The following is a 17,830-nucleotide window of genomic DNA, read 5'->3' as shown; positions in this document are numbered from 1 at the left end:
TCCTTTATGAATTCTCCTAACATCTTTCCTTAACCTCATGACGTTTTCGCGGGGTTAAAGGTGAAGAGGACAATTCAAACACACCCTTTATGTCCTGCTAACCGCTCTTACGGGAAGTTTTTATGTTGAAAGTCACAGGAAGTGTCTCTTACGGGAAGCTTTTATGTTGAAAGTCACAGGAAGTGTCTCTTACGGGAAGCTTTTATGTTGAAAGTCACAGGAAGTGTCTCTTACGGGAAGCTTTTATGATGAAAGTCACAGGAAGTGTCTCTTACGGGAAGTTTTTATGTTGAAAGTCACAGGAAGTGTTGCAGCAGTTAGCTCGTGTTAGCCTCGTAGTGATAAAGATGAAGACCCCCCGCTCTCTGTTGGTCTCTGAGCGCTCCAGTTTCCGGGATCAAAAGACCCGGATAAAGTCTCAGGTGGAGCAGCTGCACTTCAACTACAAGGTAGCTAACCCCGTTAGCACGCAGCTAACCCCGTTAGCACGAAGCTTTAGCCGTGTTAGCACGCAGCTAACCCCGTTAGCACTAAGCTTTAGCCGTGTTAGCATGCAGCTAACCCCGTTAACACGAAGCTTTAGCCGTGTTAGCACGCAGCTAACCCCGTTAGCACGAAGCTTTAGCCGTGTTAGCATGCAGCTAACCCGTTAGCACGAAGCTTTAGCCGTGTTAGCACGCAGCTAACCCGTTAGCACGAAGCTTTAGCCGTGTTAGCACGCAGCTAACCCCGTTAGCACGAAGCTTTAGCCGTGTTAGCACGCAGCTAACCCCGTTAGCATGAAGCTTTAGCCGTGTTAGCATCAGTGGTTGCACACTGTAGCTGTTCCCACTCAACGTTCTTGAAGCCAGAATACGCTCCTTACTTCCATCTTGCGATTTTGACGTCATTTGGAGCCAGAGTCTGCACACCTGTTACAGAGGTCAGGCTGGGGTCGCATAGTTTGAAGGAACCTCCTCCTTCTTTCACCTGTGCCAGACGCCCTGCTCATCCACTGTGGTAGAAATGACCTTACACCAGCAGCTCTCCCAGATGAAGAGTCCTCTCCGCCATCACCCAGAGGAGATGATCGACGTCTGCGCAACTGAAGAAGGTGGACAGAGTCTGGAGCTTTGTTACAGTGAACAGTGAGAAGGTGGACAGAGTCTGGAGCTTTGTTACAGTGAACAGTGAGAAGGTGGACAGAGTCTGGAGCTTTGTGACAGTGAACAGTGAGAAGGTGGACAGAGTCTGGAGCTTTGTTACAGTGAACAGTGAGAAGGTGGACAGAGTCTGGAGCTTTGTGACAGTGAACAGTGAGAAGGTGGACAGAGTCTGGTGCTTTGTGACAGTGAACAGTGAGAAGGTGGACAGAGTCTGGTGCTTTGTGACAGTGAGAAGGTGGACAGAGTCTGGAGCTTTGTGACAGTGAGAAGGTGGACAGAGTCTGGTGCTTTGTGACAGTGAGAAGGTGGACAGAGTCTGGAGCTTTGTTACAGTGAACAGTGAGAAGGTGGACAGAGTCTGGAGCTTTGTGACAGTGAACAGTGAGAAGGTGGACAGAGTCTGGAGCTTTGTGACAGTGAACAGTGAGAAGGTGGACAGAGTCTGGAGCTTTGTGACAGTGAGAAGGTGGACAGAGTCTGGAGCTTTGTGACAGTGAACAGTGAGAAGGTGGACAGAGTCTGGTGCTTTGTGACAGTGAACAGTGAGAAGGTGGACATAGTCTGGAGCTTTGTTACAGTGAACAGTGAGAAGGTGGACAGAGTCTGGAGCTTTGTGACAGTGAACAGTGAGAAGGTGGACAGAGTCTGGAGCTTTGTGACAGTGAGAAGGTGGACAGAGTCTGGAGCTTTGTTACAGTGAACAGTGAGAAGGTGGACAGAGTCTGGAGCTTTGTGACAGTGAACAGTGAGAAGGTGGACAGAGTCTGGAGCTTTGTGACAGTGAACAGTGAGAAGGTGGACAGAGTCTGGAGCTTTGTGACAGTGAACAGTGAGAAGGTGGACAGAGTCTGGAGCTTTGTGACAGTGAACAGTGAGAAGGTGGACAGAGTCTGGAGCTTTGTGACAGTGAACAGTGAGAAGGTGGACAGAGTCTGGAGCTTTGTGACAGTGAACAGTGAGAAGGTGGACAGAGTCTGGAGCTTTGTGACAGTGAGAAGGTGGACAGAGTCTGGAGCTTTGTGACAGTGAACAGTGAGAAGGTGGACAGAGTCTAGTGCTTTGTGACAGTGAACAGTGAGAAGGTGGACATAGTCTGGAGCTTTGTTACAGTGAACAGTGAGAAGGTGGACAGAGTCTGGAGCTTTGTGACAGTGAACAGTTAGAAGGTGGACAGAGTCTGGAGCTTTGTGACAGTGAGAAGGTGGACAGAGTCTGGAGCTTTGTTACAGTGAACAGTGAGAAGGTGGACAGAGTCTGGAGCTTTGTGACAGTGAACAGTGAGAAGGTGGACAGAGTCTGGAGCTTTGTGACAGTGAGAAGGTGGACAGAGTCTGGAGCTTTGTGACAGTGAGAAGGTGGACAGAGTCTGGTGCTTTGTGACAGTGAGAAGGTGGACAGAGTCTGGAGCTTTGTGACAGTGAGAAGGTGGACAGAGTCTGGAGCTTTGTTACAGTGAACAGTGAGAAGGTGGACAGAGTCTGGAGCTTTGTTACAGTGAACAGTGAGAAGGTGGACAGAGTCTGGAGCTTTGTTACAGTGAACAGTGAGAAGGTGGACAGAGTCTGGAGCTTTGTTACAGTGAGAAGGTGGACAGAGTCTGGAGCTTTGTTACAGTGAACAGTGAGAAGGTGGACAGAGTCTGGAGCTTTGTAACAGTGAGAAGGTGGACAGAGTCTGGAGCTTTGTGACAGTGAGAAGGTGGACAGAGTCTGGACCTTTGTTACAGTGAACAGTGAGAAGGTGGACAGAGTCTGGACCTTTGTTACAGTGAACAGTGAGAAGGTGGACAGAGTCTGGTGCTTTGTGACAGTGAACAGTGAGAAGGTGGACAGAGTCTGGAGCTTTGTTACAGTGAACAGTGAGAAGGTGGACAGAGTCTGGAGCTTTGTGACAGTGAGAAGGTGGACAGAGTCTGGAGCTTTGTGACAGTGAGAATGTGGACAGAATCTGGAGCTTTGTAACAGTGAGAAGGTGGACAGAGTCTGGAGCTTTGTTACAGTGAACAGTGAGAAGGTGGACAGAGTCTGGTGCTTTGTTACAGTGAACAGTGAGAAGGTGGACAGAGTCTGGAGCTTTGTGACAGTGAGAAGGTGGACAGAGTCTGGAGCTTTGTTACAGTGAGAAGGTGGACAGAGTCTGGAGCTTTGTGACAGTGAGAAGGTGGACAGAGTCTGGTGCTTTGTGACAGTGAACAGTGAGAAGGTGGACAGAGTCTGGACCTTTGTTACAGTGAGAAGGTGGACAGAGTCTGGAGCTTTGTGACAGTGAACAGTGAGAAGGTGGACAGAGTCTGGTGCTTTGTGACAGTGAACAGTGAGAAGGTGGACAGAGTCTGGAGCTTTGTGACAGTGAGAAGGTGGACAGAGTCTGGTGCTTTGTGACAGTGAACAGTGAGAAGGTGGACAGAGTCTGGAGCTTTGTAACAGTGAACAGTGAGAAGGTGGACAGAGTCTGGAGCTTTGTTACAGTGAACAGTGAGAAGGTGGACAGAGTCTGGAGCTTTGTTACAGTGAACAGTGAGAAGGTGGACAGAGTCTGGAGCTTTGTGACAGTGAACAGTGAGAAGGTGGACAGAGTCTGGAGCTTTGTGACAGTGAACAGTGAGAAGGTGGACAGAGTCTGGAGCTTTGTGACAGTGAACAGTGAGAAGGTGGACAGAGTCTGGAGCTTTGTAACAGTGAACAGTGAGAAGGTGGACAGAGTCTGGAGCTTTGTTACAGTGAACAGTGAGAAGGTGGACAGAGTCTGGTGCTTTGTGACAGTGAACAGTGAGAAGGTGGACAGAGTCTGGTGCTTTGTTACAGTGAACAGTGAGAAGGTGGACAGAGTCTGGTGCTTTGTGACAGTGAGAAGGTGGACAGAGTCTGGACCTTTGTTACAGTGAACAGTGAGAAGGTGGACAGAGTCTGGAGCTTTGTGACAGTGAGAAGGTGGACAGAGTCTGGTGCTTTGTGACAGTGAGAAGGTGGACAGAGTCTGGAGCTTTGTGACAGTGAGAAGGTGGACAGAGTCTGGAGCTTTGTAACAGTGAGAAGGTGGACAGAGTCTGGAGCTTTGTTACAGTGAACAGTGAGAAGGTGGACAGAGTCTGGAGCTTTGTGACAGTGAGAAGGTGGACAGAGTCTGGAGCTTTGTGACAGTGAACAGTGAGAAGGTGGACAGAGTCTGGTGCTTTGTGACAGTGGACAGTGAGAAGGTGGACAGAGTCTGGACCTTTGTTACAGTGAACAGTGAGAAGGTGGACAGAGTCTGGACCTTTGTTACAGTGAACAGTGAGAAGGTGGACAGAGTCTGGTGCTTTGTGACAGTGAACAGTGAGAAGGTGGACAGAGTCTGGAGCTTTGTTACAGTGAACAGTGAGAAGGTGGACAGAGTCTGGACCTTTGTTACAGTGAGAAGGTGGACAGAGTCTGGTGCTTTGTGACAGTGAGAAGGTGGACAGAGTCTGGAGCTTTGTGACAGTGAGAAGGTGGACAGAGTCTGGAGCTTTGTTACAGTGAACAGTGAGAAGGTGGACAGAGTCTGGAGCTTTGTTACAGTGAACAGTGAGAAGGTGGACAGAGTCTGGACCTTTGTTACAGTGAACAGTGAGAAGGTGGACAGAGTCTGGAGCTTTGTGACAGTGAGAAGGTGGACAGAGTCTGGTGCTTTGTGACAGTGAGAAGGTGGACAGAGTCTGGAGCTTTGTGACAGTGAGAAGGTGGACAGAGTCTGGAGCTTTGTAACAGTGAGAAGGTGGACAGAGTCTGGAGCTTTGTTACAGTGAACAGTGAGAAGGTGGACAGAGTCTGGTGCTTTGTGACAGTGAGAAGGTGGACAGAGTCTGGAGCTTTGTAACAGTGAACAGTGAGAAGGTGGACAGAGTCTGGAGCTTTGTTACAGTGAACAGTGAGAAGGTGGACAGAGTCTGGTGCTTTGTTACAGTGAACAGTGAGAAGGTGGACAGAGTCTGGAGCTTTGTGACAGTGAGAAGGTGGACAGAGTCTGGAGCTTTGTTACAGTGAGAAGGTGGACAGAGTCTGGTGCTTTGTGACAGTGAACAGTGAGAAGGTGGACAGAGTCTGGTGCTTTGTTACAGTGAGAAGGTGGACAGAGTCTGGAGCTTTGTGACAGTGAACAGTGAGAAGGTGGACAGAGTCTGGTGCTTTGTGACAGTGAACAGTGAGAAGGTGGACAGAGTCTGGTGCTTTGTGACAGTGAACAGTGAGAAGGTGGACAGAGTCTGGAGCTTTGTAACAGTGAACAGTGAGAAGGTGGACAGAGTCTGGAGCTTTGTTACAGTGAACAGTGAGAAGGTGGACAGAGTCTGGAGCTTTGTTACAGTGAACAGTGAGAAGGTGGACAGAGTCTGGAGCTTTGTGACAGTGAACAGTGAGAAGGTGGACAGAGTCTGGAGCTTTGTGACAGTGAACAGTGAGAAGGTGGACAGAGTCTGGAGCTTTGTGACAGTGAACAGTGAGAAGGTGGACAGAGTCTGGAGCTTTGTAACAGTGAACAGTGAGAAGGTGGACAGAGTCTGGAGCTTTGTTACAGTGAACAGTGAGAAGGTGGACAGAGTCTGGTGCTTTGTGACAGTGAACAGTGAGAAGGTGGACAGAGTCTGGTGCTTTGTGACAGTGAGAAGGTGGACAGAGTCTGGACCTTTGTTACAGTGAACAGTGAGAAGGTGGACAGAGTCTGGTGCTTTGTTACAGTGAACAGTGAGAAGGTGGACAGAGTCTGTAGCTTTGTTACAGTGAACAGTGAGAAGGTGGACAGAGTCTGGTGCTTTGTTACAGTGAACAGTGAGAAGGTGGACAGAGTCTGGTGCTTTGTGACAGTGAGAAGGTGGACAGAGTCTGGACCTTTGTTACAGTGAACAGTGAGAAGGTGGACAGAGTCTGGAGCTTTGTGACAGTGAGAAGGTGAACAGAGTCTGGTGCTTTGTGACAGTGAGAAGGTGGACAGAGTCTGGAGCTTTGTGACAGTGAGAAGGTGGACAGAGTCTGGAGCTTTGTTACAGTGAACAGTGAGAAGGTGGACAGAGTCTGGAGCTTTGTGACAGTGAGAAGGTGGACAGAGTCTGGAGCTTTGTGACAGTGAGAAGGTGGACAGAGTCTGGAGCTTTGTGACAGTGAGAAGGTGGACAGAGTCTGGAGCTTTGTGACAGTGAGAAGGTGGACAGAGTCTGGAGCTTTGTAACAGTGAGAAGGTGGACAGAGTCTGGAGCTTTGTTACAGTGAACAGTGAGAAGGTGGACAGAGTCTGGTGCTTTGTTACAGTGAACAGTGAGAAGGTGGACAGAGTCTGGTGCTTTGTGACAGTGAGAAGGTGGACAGAGTCTGGACCTTTGTTACAGTGAACAGTGAGAAGGTGGACAGAGTCTGGAGCTTTGTGACAGTGAGAAGGTGAACAGAGTCTGGTGCTTTGTGACAGTGAGAAGGTGGACAGAGTCTGGAGCTTTGTGACAGTGAGAAGGTGGACAGAGTCTGGAGCTTTGTTACAGTGAACAGTGAGAAGGTGGACAGAGTCTGGAGCTTTGTGACAGTGAGAAGGTGGACAGAGTCTGGAGCTTTGTGACAGTGAGAAGGTGGACAGAGTCTGGAGCTTTGTGACAGTGAGAAGGTGGACAGAGTCTGGAGCTTTGTGACAGTGAGAAGGTGGACAGAGTCTGGAGCTTTGTAACAGTGAGAAGGTGGACAGAGTCTGGAGCTTTGTTACAGTGAACAGTGAGAAGGTGGACAGAGTCTGGAGCTTTGTGACAGTGAGAAGGTGGACAGAGTCTGGAGCTTTGTGACAGTGAACAGTGAGAAGGTGGACAGAGTCTGGTGCTTTGTGACAGTGAACAGTGAGAAGGTGGACATAGTCTGGAGCTTTGTTACAGTGAACAGTGAGAAGGTGGACAGAGTCTGGAGCTTTGTGACAGTGAACAGTGAGAAGGTGGACAGAGTCTGGAGCTTTGTGACAGTGAGAAGGTGGACAGAGTCTGGAGCTTTGTTACAGTGAACAGTGAGAAGGTGGACAGAGTCTGGAGCTTTGTGACAGTGAGAAGGTGGACAGAGTCTGGAGCTTTGTGACAGTGAACAGTGAGAAGGTGGACAGAGTCTGGAGCTTTGTGACAGTGAACAGTGAGAAGGTGGACAGAGTCTGGAGCTTTGTGACAGTGAACAGTGAGAAGGTGGACAGAGTCTGGAGCTTTGTGACAGTGAGAAGGTGGACAGAGTCTGGAGCTTTGTTACAGTGAACAGTGAGAAGGTGGACAGAGTCTGGAGCTTTGTGACAGTGAACAGTGAGAAGGTGGACAGAGTCTGGAGCTTTGTGACAGTGAACAGTGAGAAGGTGGACAGAGTCTGGAGCTTTGTGACAGTGAACAGTGAGAAGGTGGACAGAGTCTGGAGCTTTGTAACAGTGAACAGTGAGAAGGTGGACAGAGTCTGGAGCTTTGTTACAGTGAACAGTGAGAAGGTGGACAGAGTCTGGTGCTTTGTGACAGTGAACAGTGAGAAGGTGGACAGAGTCTGGTGCTTTGTTACAGTGAACAGTGAGAAGGTGGACAGAGTCTGGTGCTTTGTGACAGTGAGAAGGTGGACAGAGTCTGGACCTTTGTTACAGTGAACAGTGAGAAGGTGGACAGAGTCTGGAGCTTTGTGACAGTGAGAAGGTGAACAGAGTCTGGTGCTTTGTGACAGTGAGAAGGTGGACAGAGTCTGGAGCTTTGTGACAGTGAGAAGGTGGACAGAGTCTGGAGCTTTGTTACAGTGAACAGTGAGAAGGTGGACAGAGTCTGGAGCTTTGTGACAGTGAGAAGGTGGACAGAGTCTGGAGCTTTGTGACAGTGAGAAGGTGGACAGAGTCTGGAGCTTTGTGACAGTGAGAAGGTGGACAGAGTCTGGAGCTTTGTGACAGTGAGAAGGTGGACAGAGTCTGGAGCTTTGTAACAGTGAGAAGGTGGACAGAGTCTGGAGCTTTGTTACAGTGAACAGTGAGAAGGTGGACAGAGTCTGGAGCTTTGTGACAGTGAGAAGGTGGACAGAGTCTGGAGCTTTGTGACAGTGAACAGTGAGAAGGTGGACAGAGTCTGGTGCTTTGTGACAGTGAACAGTGAGAAGGTGGACATAGTCTGGAGCTTTGTTACAGTGAACAGTGAGAAGGTGGACAGAGTCTGGAGCTTTGTGACAGTGAACAGTGAGAAGGTGGACAGAGTCTGGAGCTTTGTGACAGTGAGAAGGTGGACAGAGTCTGGAGCTTTGTTACAGTGAACAGTGAGAAGGTGGACAGAGTCTGGAGCTTTGTGACAGTGAACAGTGAGAAGGTGGACAGAGTCTGGAGCTTTGTGACAGTGAGAAGGTGGACAGAGTCTGGAGCTTTGTGACAGTGAGAAGGTGGACAGAGTCTGGTGCTTTGTGACAGTGAGAAGGTGGACAGAGTCTGGAGCTTTGTGACAGTGAGAAGGTGGACAGAGTCTGGAGCTTTGTGACAGTGAGAAGGTGGACAGAGTCTGGACCTTTGTTACAGTGAGAAGGTGGACAGAGTCTGGTGCTTTGTGACAGTGAGAAGGTGGACAGAGTCTGGAGCTTTGTGACAGTGAGAAGGTGGACAGAGTCTGGAGCTTTGTTACAGTGAACAGTGAGAAGGTGGACAGAGTCTGGAGCTTTGTGACAGTGAGAAGGTGGACAGAGTCTGGTGCTTTGTGACAGTGAGAAGGTGGACAGAGTCTGGAGCTTTGTGACAGTGAGAAGGTGGACAGAGTCTGGAGCTTTGTAACAGTGAGAAGGTGGACAGAGTCTGGACCTTTGTTACAGTGAACAGTGAGAAGGTGGACAGAGTCTGGAGCTTTGTTACAGTGAACAGTGAGAAGGTGGACAGAGTCTGGAGCTTTGTTACAGTGAACAGTGAGAAGGTGGACAGAGTCTGGAGCTTTGTAACAGTGAGAAGGTGGACAGAGTCTGGAGCTTTGTGACAGTGAGAAGGTGGACAGAGTCTGGACCTTTGTTACAGTGAACAGTGAGAAGGTGGACAGAGTCTGGAGCTTTGTGACAGTGAGAAGGTGGACAGAGTCTGGAGCTTTGTGACAGTGAGAAGGTGGACAGAGTCTGGAGCTTTGTAACAGTGAGAAGGTGGACAGAGTCTGGAGCTTTGTTACAGTGAACAGTGAGAAGGTGGACAGAGTCTGGTGCTTTGTGACAGTGAGAAGGTGGACAGAGTCTGGAGCTTTGTGACAGTGAGAAGGTGGACAGAGTCTGGAGCTTTGTAACAGTGAGAAGGTGGACAGAGTCTGGAGCTTTGTTACAGTGAACAGTGAGAAGGTGGACAGAGTCTGGTGCTTTGTTACAGTGAACAGTGAGAAGGTGGACAGAGTCTGGAGCTTTGTGACAGTGAGAAGGTGGACAGAGTCTGGAGCTTTGTGACAGTGAGAAGGTGGACAGAGTCTGGTGCTTTGTGACAGTGAACAGTGAGAAGGTGGACAGAGTCTGGAGCTTTGTGACAGTGAACAGTGAGAAGGTGGACAGAGTCTGGTGCTTTGTGACAGTGAACAGTGAGAAGGTGGACAGAGTCTGGTGCTTTGTGACAGTGAACAGTGAGAAGGTGGACAGAGTCTGGAGCTTTGTAACAGTGAACAGTGAGAAGGTGGACAGAGTCTGGAGCTTTGTTACAGTGAACAGTGAGAAGGTGGACAGAGTCTGGAGCTTTGTTACAGTGAACAGTGAGAAGGTGGACAGAGTCTGGAGCTTTGTGACAGTGAACAGTGAGAAGGTGGACAGAGTCTGGAGCTTTGTGACAGTGAACAGTGAGAAGGTGGACAGAGTCTGGAGCTTTGTGACAGTGAACAGTGAGAAGGTGGACAGAGTCTGGTGCTTTGTGACAGTGAACAGTGAGAAGGTGGACAGAGTCTGGAGCTTTGTTACAGTGAACAGTGAGAAGGTGGACAGAGTCTGGAGCTTTGTGACAGTGAACAGTGAGAAGGTGGACAGAGTCTGGAGCTTTGTTACAGTGAACAGTGAGAAGGTGGACAGAGTCTGGAGCTTTGTGACAGTGAACAGTGAGAAGGTGGACAGAGTCTGGTGCTTTGTGACAGTGAACAGTGAGAAGGTGGACAGAGTCTGGTGCTTTGTGACAGTGAGAAGGTGGACAGAGTCTGGAGCTTTGTGACAGTGAGAAGGTGGACAGAGTCTGGTGCTTTGTGACAGTGAGAAGGTGGACAGAGTCTGGAGCTTTGTTACAGTGAACAGTGAGAAGGTGGACAGAGTCTGGAGCTTTGTGACAGTGAACAGTGAGAAGGTGGACAGAGTCTGGAGCTTTGTGACAGTGAACAGTGAGAAGGTGGACAGAGTCTGGAGCTTTGTGACAGTGAACAGTGAGAAGGTGGACAGAGTCTGGAGCTTTGTGACAGTGAACAGTGAGAAGGTGGACAGAGTCTGGAGCTTTGTGACAGTGAGAAGGTGGACAGAGTCTGGAGCTTTGTGACAGTGAACAGTGAGAAGGTGGACAGAGTCTGGTGCTTTGTGACAGTGAACAGTGAGAAGGTGGACATAGTCTGGAGCTTTGTTACAGTGAACAGTGAGAAGGTGGACAGAGTCTGGAGCTTTGTGACAGTGAACAGTGAGAAGGTGGACAGAGTCTGGAGCTTTGTAACAGTGAACAGTGAGAAGGTGGACAGAGTCTGGTGCTTTGTGACAGTGAGAAGGTGGACAGAGTCTGGACCTTTGTTACAGTGAACAGTGAGAAGGTGGACAGAGTCTGGAGCTTTGTGACAGTGAGAAGGTGGACAGAGTCTGGTGCTTTGTGACAGTGAGAAGGTGGACAGAGTCTGGAGCTTTGTGACAGTGAGAAGGTGGACAGAGTCTGGAGCTTTGTAACAGTGAGAAGGTGGACAGAGTCTGGAGCTTTGTTACAGTGAACAGTGAGAAGGTGGACAGAGTCTGGTGCTTTGTGACAGTGAGAAGGTGGACAGAGTCTGGAGCTTTGTGACAGTGAGAAGGTGGACAGAGTCTGGAGCTTTGTAACAGTGAGAAGGTGGACATAGTCTGGAGCTTTGTGACAGTGAGAAGGTGGACAGAGTCTGGTGCTTTGTGACAGTGAGAAGGTGGACAGAGTCTGGAGCTTTGTGACAGTGAGAAGGTGGACAGAGTCTGGAGCTTTGTAACAGTGAGAAGGTGGACAGAGTCTGGAGCTTTGTTACAGTGAACAGTGAGAAGGTGGACAGAGTCTGGAGCTTTGTTACAGTGAGAAGGTGGACAGAGTCTGGAGCTTTGTGACAGTGAGAAGGTGGACAGAGTCTGGTGCTTTGTGACAGTGAACAGTGAGAAGGTGGACAGAGTCTGGTGCTTTGTGACAGTGAACAGTGAGAAGGTGGACAGAGTCTGGAGCTTTGTAACAGTGAACAGTGAGAAGGTGGACAGAGTCTGGAGCTTTGTTACAGTGAACAGTGAGAAGGTGGACAGAGTCTGGTGCTTTGTTACAGTGAGAAGGTGGACAGAGTCTGGTGCTTTGTGACAGTGAACAGTGAGAAGGTGGACAGAGTCTGGTGCTTTGTTACAGTGAACAGTGAGAAGGCTACCATAGTCATCCTCAGATAAAACACAGAGATCCTGGTCAATATTTAATTTATTTTTCTTTCCATGATGTTGCCCTGTGTTTTAAAGGCCAGATGCTGGAGGGTTGTGTTGGATTTGCTTTTCCATCATATTTTAACAGTCAAACAATCATCCAGGATCTCTTTACTTTATTTGATTTTTGTTTGGATTTCTTTGTTAAATTATTTTTTATACTTTCTCCTATGTTCCAGCAGTTCGAGCTGATGGTCTCCCTTACTTATTTTCCACATGGTTAATGAAGCCAGAGGTTGTTTATTGAAGTTTATTTTTTTCATAAAATGTTTAACGACAACGTGTTGGTCACAGTAAAATAATTTAGCAGTTAAGTTTATAGCTCACATTTGAAAAGGCCTTGAACTGACATTAATTTCTTCTTGACCAACAACAGCTAAGACAACAGCTAAGACAACAGACGAGATCAGCTTGTCACAGCCGGGCTCGTCAGAGATAAATGGCCTTCAAACTTATTTAATATTAAACATTTAAAACATATTAACATGTGTGGGGAAAAACGCGATCTGTATGTCTTCTTTTATTGTAGCTATGTCTCCTTCTAACTACAATAACAGCAGCATGTTGTGTGTAACACTGATCTCCTGCATTAACACCTTCCTTTGAAAGGTGTTAAATACAGACACAGTCACAATCACCGCAGTGTTTGTCAGGTTTTGTCAATTTTTAGTACAAATTCTCAATGAGCGTCATTAAATTTACAATTTGATCAACTTGTGACTGTTGAATTGGTGTGTGGAAGACACTGCAGAATATTTATCAGTTTAAGCAGCACGATGCTCCGTTAATATTACATTACACCACCGCAGGTTGTTGATGTTCACGTTTCAGTTAGTCTCTTAAATCAGTAACAGTTATATTAAATCAGATCTTACCTTTAGTTTTATCTGGATCTTAAATCAGTAACAGTTATATTAAATCAGATCTTACCTTTAGTTTTATCTGGATCTTAAATCAGTAACAGTTATATTAAATCAGATCTTACCTTTAGTTTTATCAGGATCTTAAATCAGTAACAGTTATATTAAATCAGATCTTACCTTTAGTTTTATCTGGATCTTAAATCAGTAACAGTTATATTAAATCAGATCTTACCTTTAGTTTTATCTGGATCTTAAATCAGTAACAGTTATATTAAATCAGATCTTACCTTTAGTTTTATCTGGATCTTAAATCAGTAACAGTTATATTAAATCAGATCTTACCTTTAGTTTTATCTGGATACATAGAGAAATATTCTACCCTCGTATATAGTTCTATGAATTTCAGTCTGCACGGTGAAAGTAAAACCTGTTACTCTCTGTATAGCCCACTTATCACTCAGACTGTAAACATGTACACATTAGTAATGATGCAGGCCAGATTTAAATTATTTGACTTTGTTTTTGCCCTAGATACTTTTGAGACTTTACCAGACTATTTATTTTTGCTGTAAAATAACTGTACAGTCAATGAACCTCATCTGTGAGCAGATTTTATATTACGATTCTTGGTTTTAAATACAATTTAAATCACAATAATGATATAACAATATCAAGAAACATAGCAATAAAATAAAAAGATAAATCATGCCGGATAAGTAACCTAGCTTTACAACATTTCAGCTAACCTTAGCCTGCTTATGTGTTAGCTAGCTAGATAACGACTTTAACCAATGACACATAAATCACACTTTTTTGCTTACTGAAAAAACTGCAAAGATCCCTTAGCTCCCACAGGTCGGTTAGAACAGTTTACTGCAGATCAACTCATTTTGCCAGCTCAAAAAAGACGAAAAAACTGAACGGAAAAATTCAATGGCGTCTCGGCTTTCCTTCACTACGTAACTTTTACTATTCACAAAGAGAGCTACGCAAGATCGGCGGCTGTCAATCATCGTCAAATATGATGTAAAATCCCGTTTTTCAACCTCAAATAACTTATTTAAAACAAACTTCCCAGAAAAATGAGCACTTGAACACAATGTAGGGTGATAATAACTAATGATCACAGCAGAGTTTAGGTTTGATCCACATCCCGTCTGTTATCATTGAGGAGGCGGAGTTTATGACCTATACTGCAGCCAGTCAGCAGGGGGAGCTCTAAAAATAAAAGCTTCACTAGACCGGGGACCTTGTCCCGTCCATTATTTTTACAGTCTATGGTTAGCACGCAGGCCTGCACAGTTAGCAGAGCTGTTCGGGTGTGTGTCGTGCATGTGTGAACAGGGGCGTAACAAGGGGGGGAGGGTGGGAGAGAATAACAAAAATTTAAATAATAAAAAACTGTGTTTGTTCACCTGTGCAGGTGTCTGTGCTGCTCCCTGAGTGCTGCTCCGCCCCCCCTCACCTGGATTCTATCTTCAACACTTTCAACAGCTTTTACCTGATCAGAAATCTGCCCGTTTACGAACTACTGGACAAAAACTTTCTAGAGACCGCCGTGTACCAAGGTGACTCCTGATACACACCTGTACACTCCTGGTACACACCTGGTACACACCTGGTACACACCTGATACACACCTGTACACACCTGTTACACACCTGGTACACACCTGGTACACACCTGTTACACACCTGGTACACACTTGTACACACCTGTTACACACCAACACACACCTGATACACACCTGGTACACACCAACACACACCTAATGACTTGTTGTGTGTGTGTGTTTTCAGGGAGTGTGTATGGTGTATCCTACAGGACCAGGATAGATGAGGATAACTGCGTCGCTCTGACGCCTAAAGGTAAGCATTGGTGATGTCATCAGTGGTACCACTCACCTGGTGTCATCCCCTATTAAAGGACAGGGGGGAATATGACCCATAATTCATAGCATCCCCTTTATTTAAAGCAACGCACTTCTGGTCCAATTAGAAGAGATCTCTGAGGATCAATCTGAGAGGAGGACGAGCACACACTCCTTTGTCTTCCCTCCTAACCTCTGGTGAATCAAAGGGTTAAAGATTCACACAGACAATGTGTTGATGTCCTTCACAAAGAACTGGAGATAAGTGTTTATCAGTGACCTCATTAAGCATTATCAGCTGTTATTATTAAGCATTATCAGCTGTTATTATTAAGCATTATCAGCTGTTATTATTAAGCATTATCAGCTGTTATTATTAAGCATTATCAGCTGTTATTATTAAGCATTATCAGCTGTTATTATTAAGCATTATCAGCTGTTATTATTAAGCATTATCAGCTGTTAGTCTCTGTGACCTTCATATGAACATTCTTCATCTGTGATATGAAGTGATGTCGTCTTCTTCTTCATGGATTTCTCCTGTTAGTAGTGCTGTTAGACCTTCCAGTTCTCCACAACTGATACCATGAAACAACCCAGTAATGCAGTCACCTAGTTTGTAGTCCATCTCAGGTGAATTGTAGTTTTTTTACACACACAGCCATCATCAGTAGCGTTTTCTTTTTCTCTGTCCAGCTGAAGTCTCATCACACCTGAACCTCACTTTAGACCTGTTCGACCAGGTGGTTAGGAAAGCCAATCAGAGTACATGTTGGATTTATCGACCGCAGAGTCTGTCTGACTTCCTGTCTGTCTGAAGGTCACCTGACTCTCTCTCTGGACAAAGACTCGTTTGAGATGTTGGGTGTTGAAGGGAAACCGTCCAGATTCAACCACAGAACAAAATGCAGATTCGGTAAGAACCACCTCACTATGACATCACTATGACATCATCAAAACATCAGTATCATGGAGGTTTCTGTGTGTATGTTCTACAGTAGTGTCTGTGGATTTGACTGACAGCAGCATGGCTCCTGGTGGGCGGGGCTACCAGAGACTCCTGACAGGTCTGAGGTCAAGACTTCAGCTGAAGACTGACTTCCTGCTGTCACATTATCCAGGTGAGTGACATCATCATGCAGGTGAATGACATCACCATGCAGATGAGTGACATCACCGTTCAGGTGAGTGACATCACCGTGCAGGTGAGACTTGAGTTCAGTCTGAAACGTGATTGGCTCATTCAGCTGTGTTGTGAGTTAGCCTCTGATAGTTTATTTATAATAATAAATGAGTAAAGCGCTTTAACAGATGTTGCAGCTAAAGCTAACACAACTAGCATCTTTGCTGCTACATAAACCCTGCTGTCTGTCCAAAGGGGGTGGAGCCTCTCTTCAGGCCCTCCTGTCTCGTTACGATTGGTCGGAGCACAGACCTCAGATCAGCCAACACACTTTGACAGACCTGTCCTGTCCTGTCCTGCAGTCATGTGACCCTCACAGCTTCATGGAGTGGCTTGGAGCTGTGGACGCCAACGTCAGCTGGTAAGAGGAGGACGCCGGGAGGACGTGTCACACCTGTCAGCTCTGTCACTTGACCTGGCTTCTTCTGTCGTTTCAGTGAGAACTCGTCCAGCAGCTTCCTGTCCTCGCTCGTTTGTCCTGAGCCCAAGACGACCGTCAGCCGAGCTCTAAGCGTGTCCGTCTGCGGCCTGCTCCTCCCCCACGATGTCCACCGCCTCATCCAGGAGATCAGGTGACCAGATTACATGATGTGTCTGAAGCTCCTCCCACCACTGCTTCACCTGTCTGTACCTGCTTCATCTTCTGTATCTGCTTCACCCGTCTGTACCTGCTTCACCTTCTGGAACTGACTCACCTGTCTGTACCTGCTTCACCTGTCTGTACCTGACTCACCTTCTGTACCTGCTTCACCTTCTGGAACTGACTCACCTGTCTGTACCTGCTTCACCTTCTGTACCTGACTTACCTTCTGTACCTGCTTCACCTTCTGGAACTGACTCACCTGTCTGTACCTGCTTCATCTTCTGTACCTGCTTCACCTGTCTGTACCTGCTTCACCTTCTGTACCTGCTTCACCTTCTGGACCTGACTCACCTGTCTGTACCTGCTTCACCTTCTGGACCTGACTCACCTGTCTGTACCTGCTTCACCTTCTGTACCTGCTTCACCTTCTGGACCTGACTCACCTGTCTGTACCTGCTTCACCTTCTGGACCTGACTCACCTGTCTGTACCTGCTTCACCTTCTGTACCTGCTTCACCTTCTGGACCTGACTCACCTGTCTGGACCTGACTCACCTGTCTGTACCTGCTTCACCTTCTGTACCTGACTCACCTTCTGTACCTGCTTCACCTGTCTGTACCTGACTCACCTTCTGTACCTGACTCACCTGTCTGTACCTGCTTCACCTGTCTGTACCTGCTTCACCTTCTGGACCTGACTCACCTGTCTGTACCTGCTTCACCTGTCTGTACCTGACTCACCTTCTGTACCTGCAGGTGTTACCTGGAGCAGCCTCACCTGGAGTCCTGGGTGTGTCTGACAGTTCACGGTTTTGCTGACAGTCCTGTTTCGTGGGGTGATAACGAGCACAGCGTCCTGAAAGGAGGAGAAAACTTCTACAGTTTGCTCATGTTCCAGGACGACACCTACCACCTTCACCTGGCTACAGGAGCCCACGACACCTGTCCACCCTGACCACACCTCTCACCAGGACCACCTCTCCCCTCAGGCTGGGACACATGTTCAAAGATGAAACCTTGATCATCAGATATTTTCTGACTTTATTTGTATTTGAGTTTTTTTTATTTTCTTGTTTTTTGTACAAAGAGTGAAATTGAAGGAAATAAAGTTTCTGTTATTGTTGAACTGTTTGCATGAAGTTTGTGTTAACAGTTAAGAGTTCAGGCTTGTGTTTCTGACCACAGACTGAACAGAAGACGACCACATGACTGTTGAATGTAGCTGGTCTTAGTGGAGCTCTGTTGGTCCATAAAGCTCACAGAGACCCATTATTAGTCTGATATTTACAGGAACAAATCTCAGAAAAGCACAAACATGGCCCAGAGGTTAAAGTGGACACTAGTGGGCACTGGAGGAACTGCAGCTGTAAAGTTAGACATTTTAACATGGGGCTCTATGGGGACTGACTCACTGCAGGAGACAGACTCTAGTGGACACTGGAGGAACTGCAGCTGTAAAGTTAGACATTTTAACATGGGGCTCTATGAGGACTGACTCACTGCAGGAGACAGACTCTAGTGGACACTGGAGGAACTGCAGCTGTAAAGTTAGACATTTTAACATGGGGCTCTATGAGGACTGACTCACTGCAGGAGACAGA

At 47.1% G+C, this 17,830-nt stretch overlaps 1 protein-coding gene and 1 long non-coding RNA gene across 3 annotated transcripts; one reads left to right on the top strand and one right to left on the bottom strand.

Moving 5' to 3' along the window:
* The first annotated feature begins 295 nt into the window (after positions 1-295).
* Positions 296-17,355, top strand: rpp40 (ribonuclease P/MRP 40 subunit). Its single transcript, XM_061045555.1, has 8 exons — positions 296-449; positions 14,018-14,162; positions 14,394-14,462; positions 15,285-15,380; positions 15,463-15,585; positions 15,843-16,008; positions 16,085-16,219; positions 16,986-17,355. The coding sequence occupies exons 1-8, from the start codon at positions 348-350 to the stop codon at positions 17,182-17,184; spliced, it is 1,035 nt and encodes a 344-aa protein (XP_060901538.1). The 5' UTR covers positions 296-347; the 3' UTR covers positions 17,185-17,355.
* On the bottom strand, positions 16,138-16,982 carry LOC132979658 (uncharacterized). Of its 2 annotated transcripts, none has more exons than XR_009674080.1 (3): positions 16,573-16,947; positions 16,353-16,426; positions 16,138-16,262 (listed from the first exon to the last, which is right to left on the bottom strand). It is a non-coding gene; the product is annotated as an uncharacterized LOC132979658 (long non-coding RNA). The 2 variants fall into 2 exon arrangements; XR_009674081.1 differs by lacking the exon at positions 16,138-16,262 and adding an exon at positions 16,962-16,982 and having other exon boundaries at positions 16,342-16,426; positions 16,573-16,886.
* Positions 17,356-17,830: the final 475 nt, after the last annotated feature.

Source organism: Labrus mixtus, chromosome 8, assembly GCF_963584025.1.
Source record: "Labrus mixtus chromosome 8, fLabMix1.1, whole genome shotgun sequence".
Classification (NCBI taxonomy): domain Eukaryota; kingdom Metazoa; phylum Chordata; class Actinopteri; order Labriformes; family Labridae; genus Labrus; species Labrus mixtus.
The sequence above is the reverse complement of the archived record's forward strand: the minus strand, read 5'-3'. Positions and strand labels throughout refer to the sequence as shown.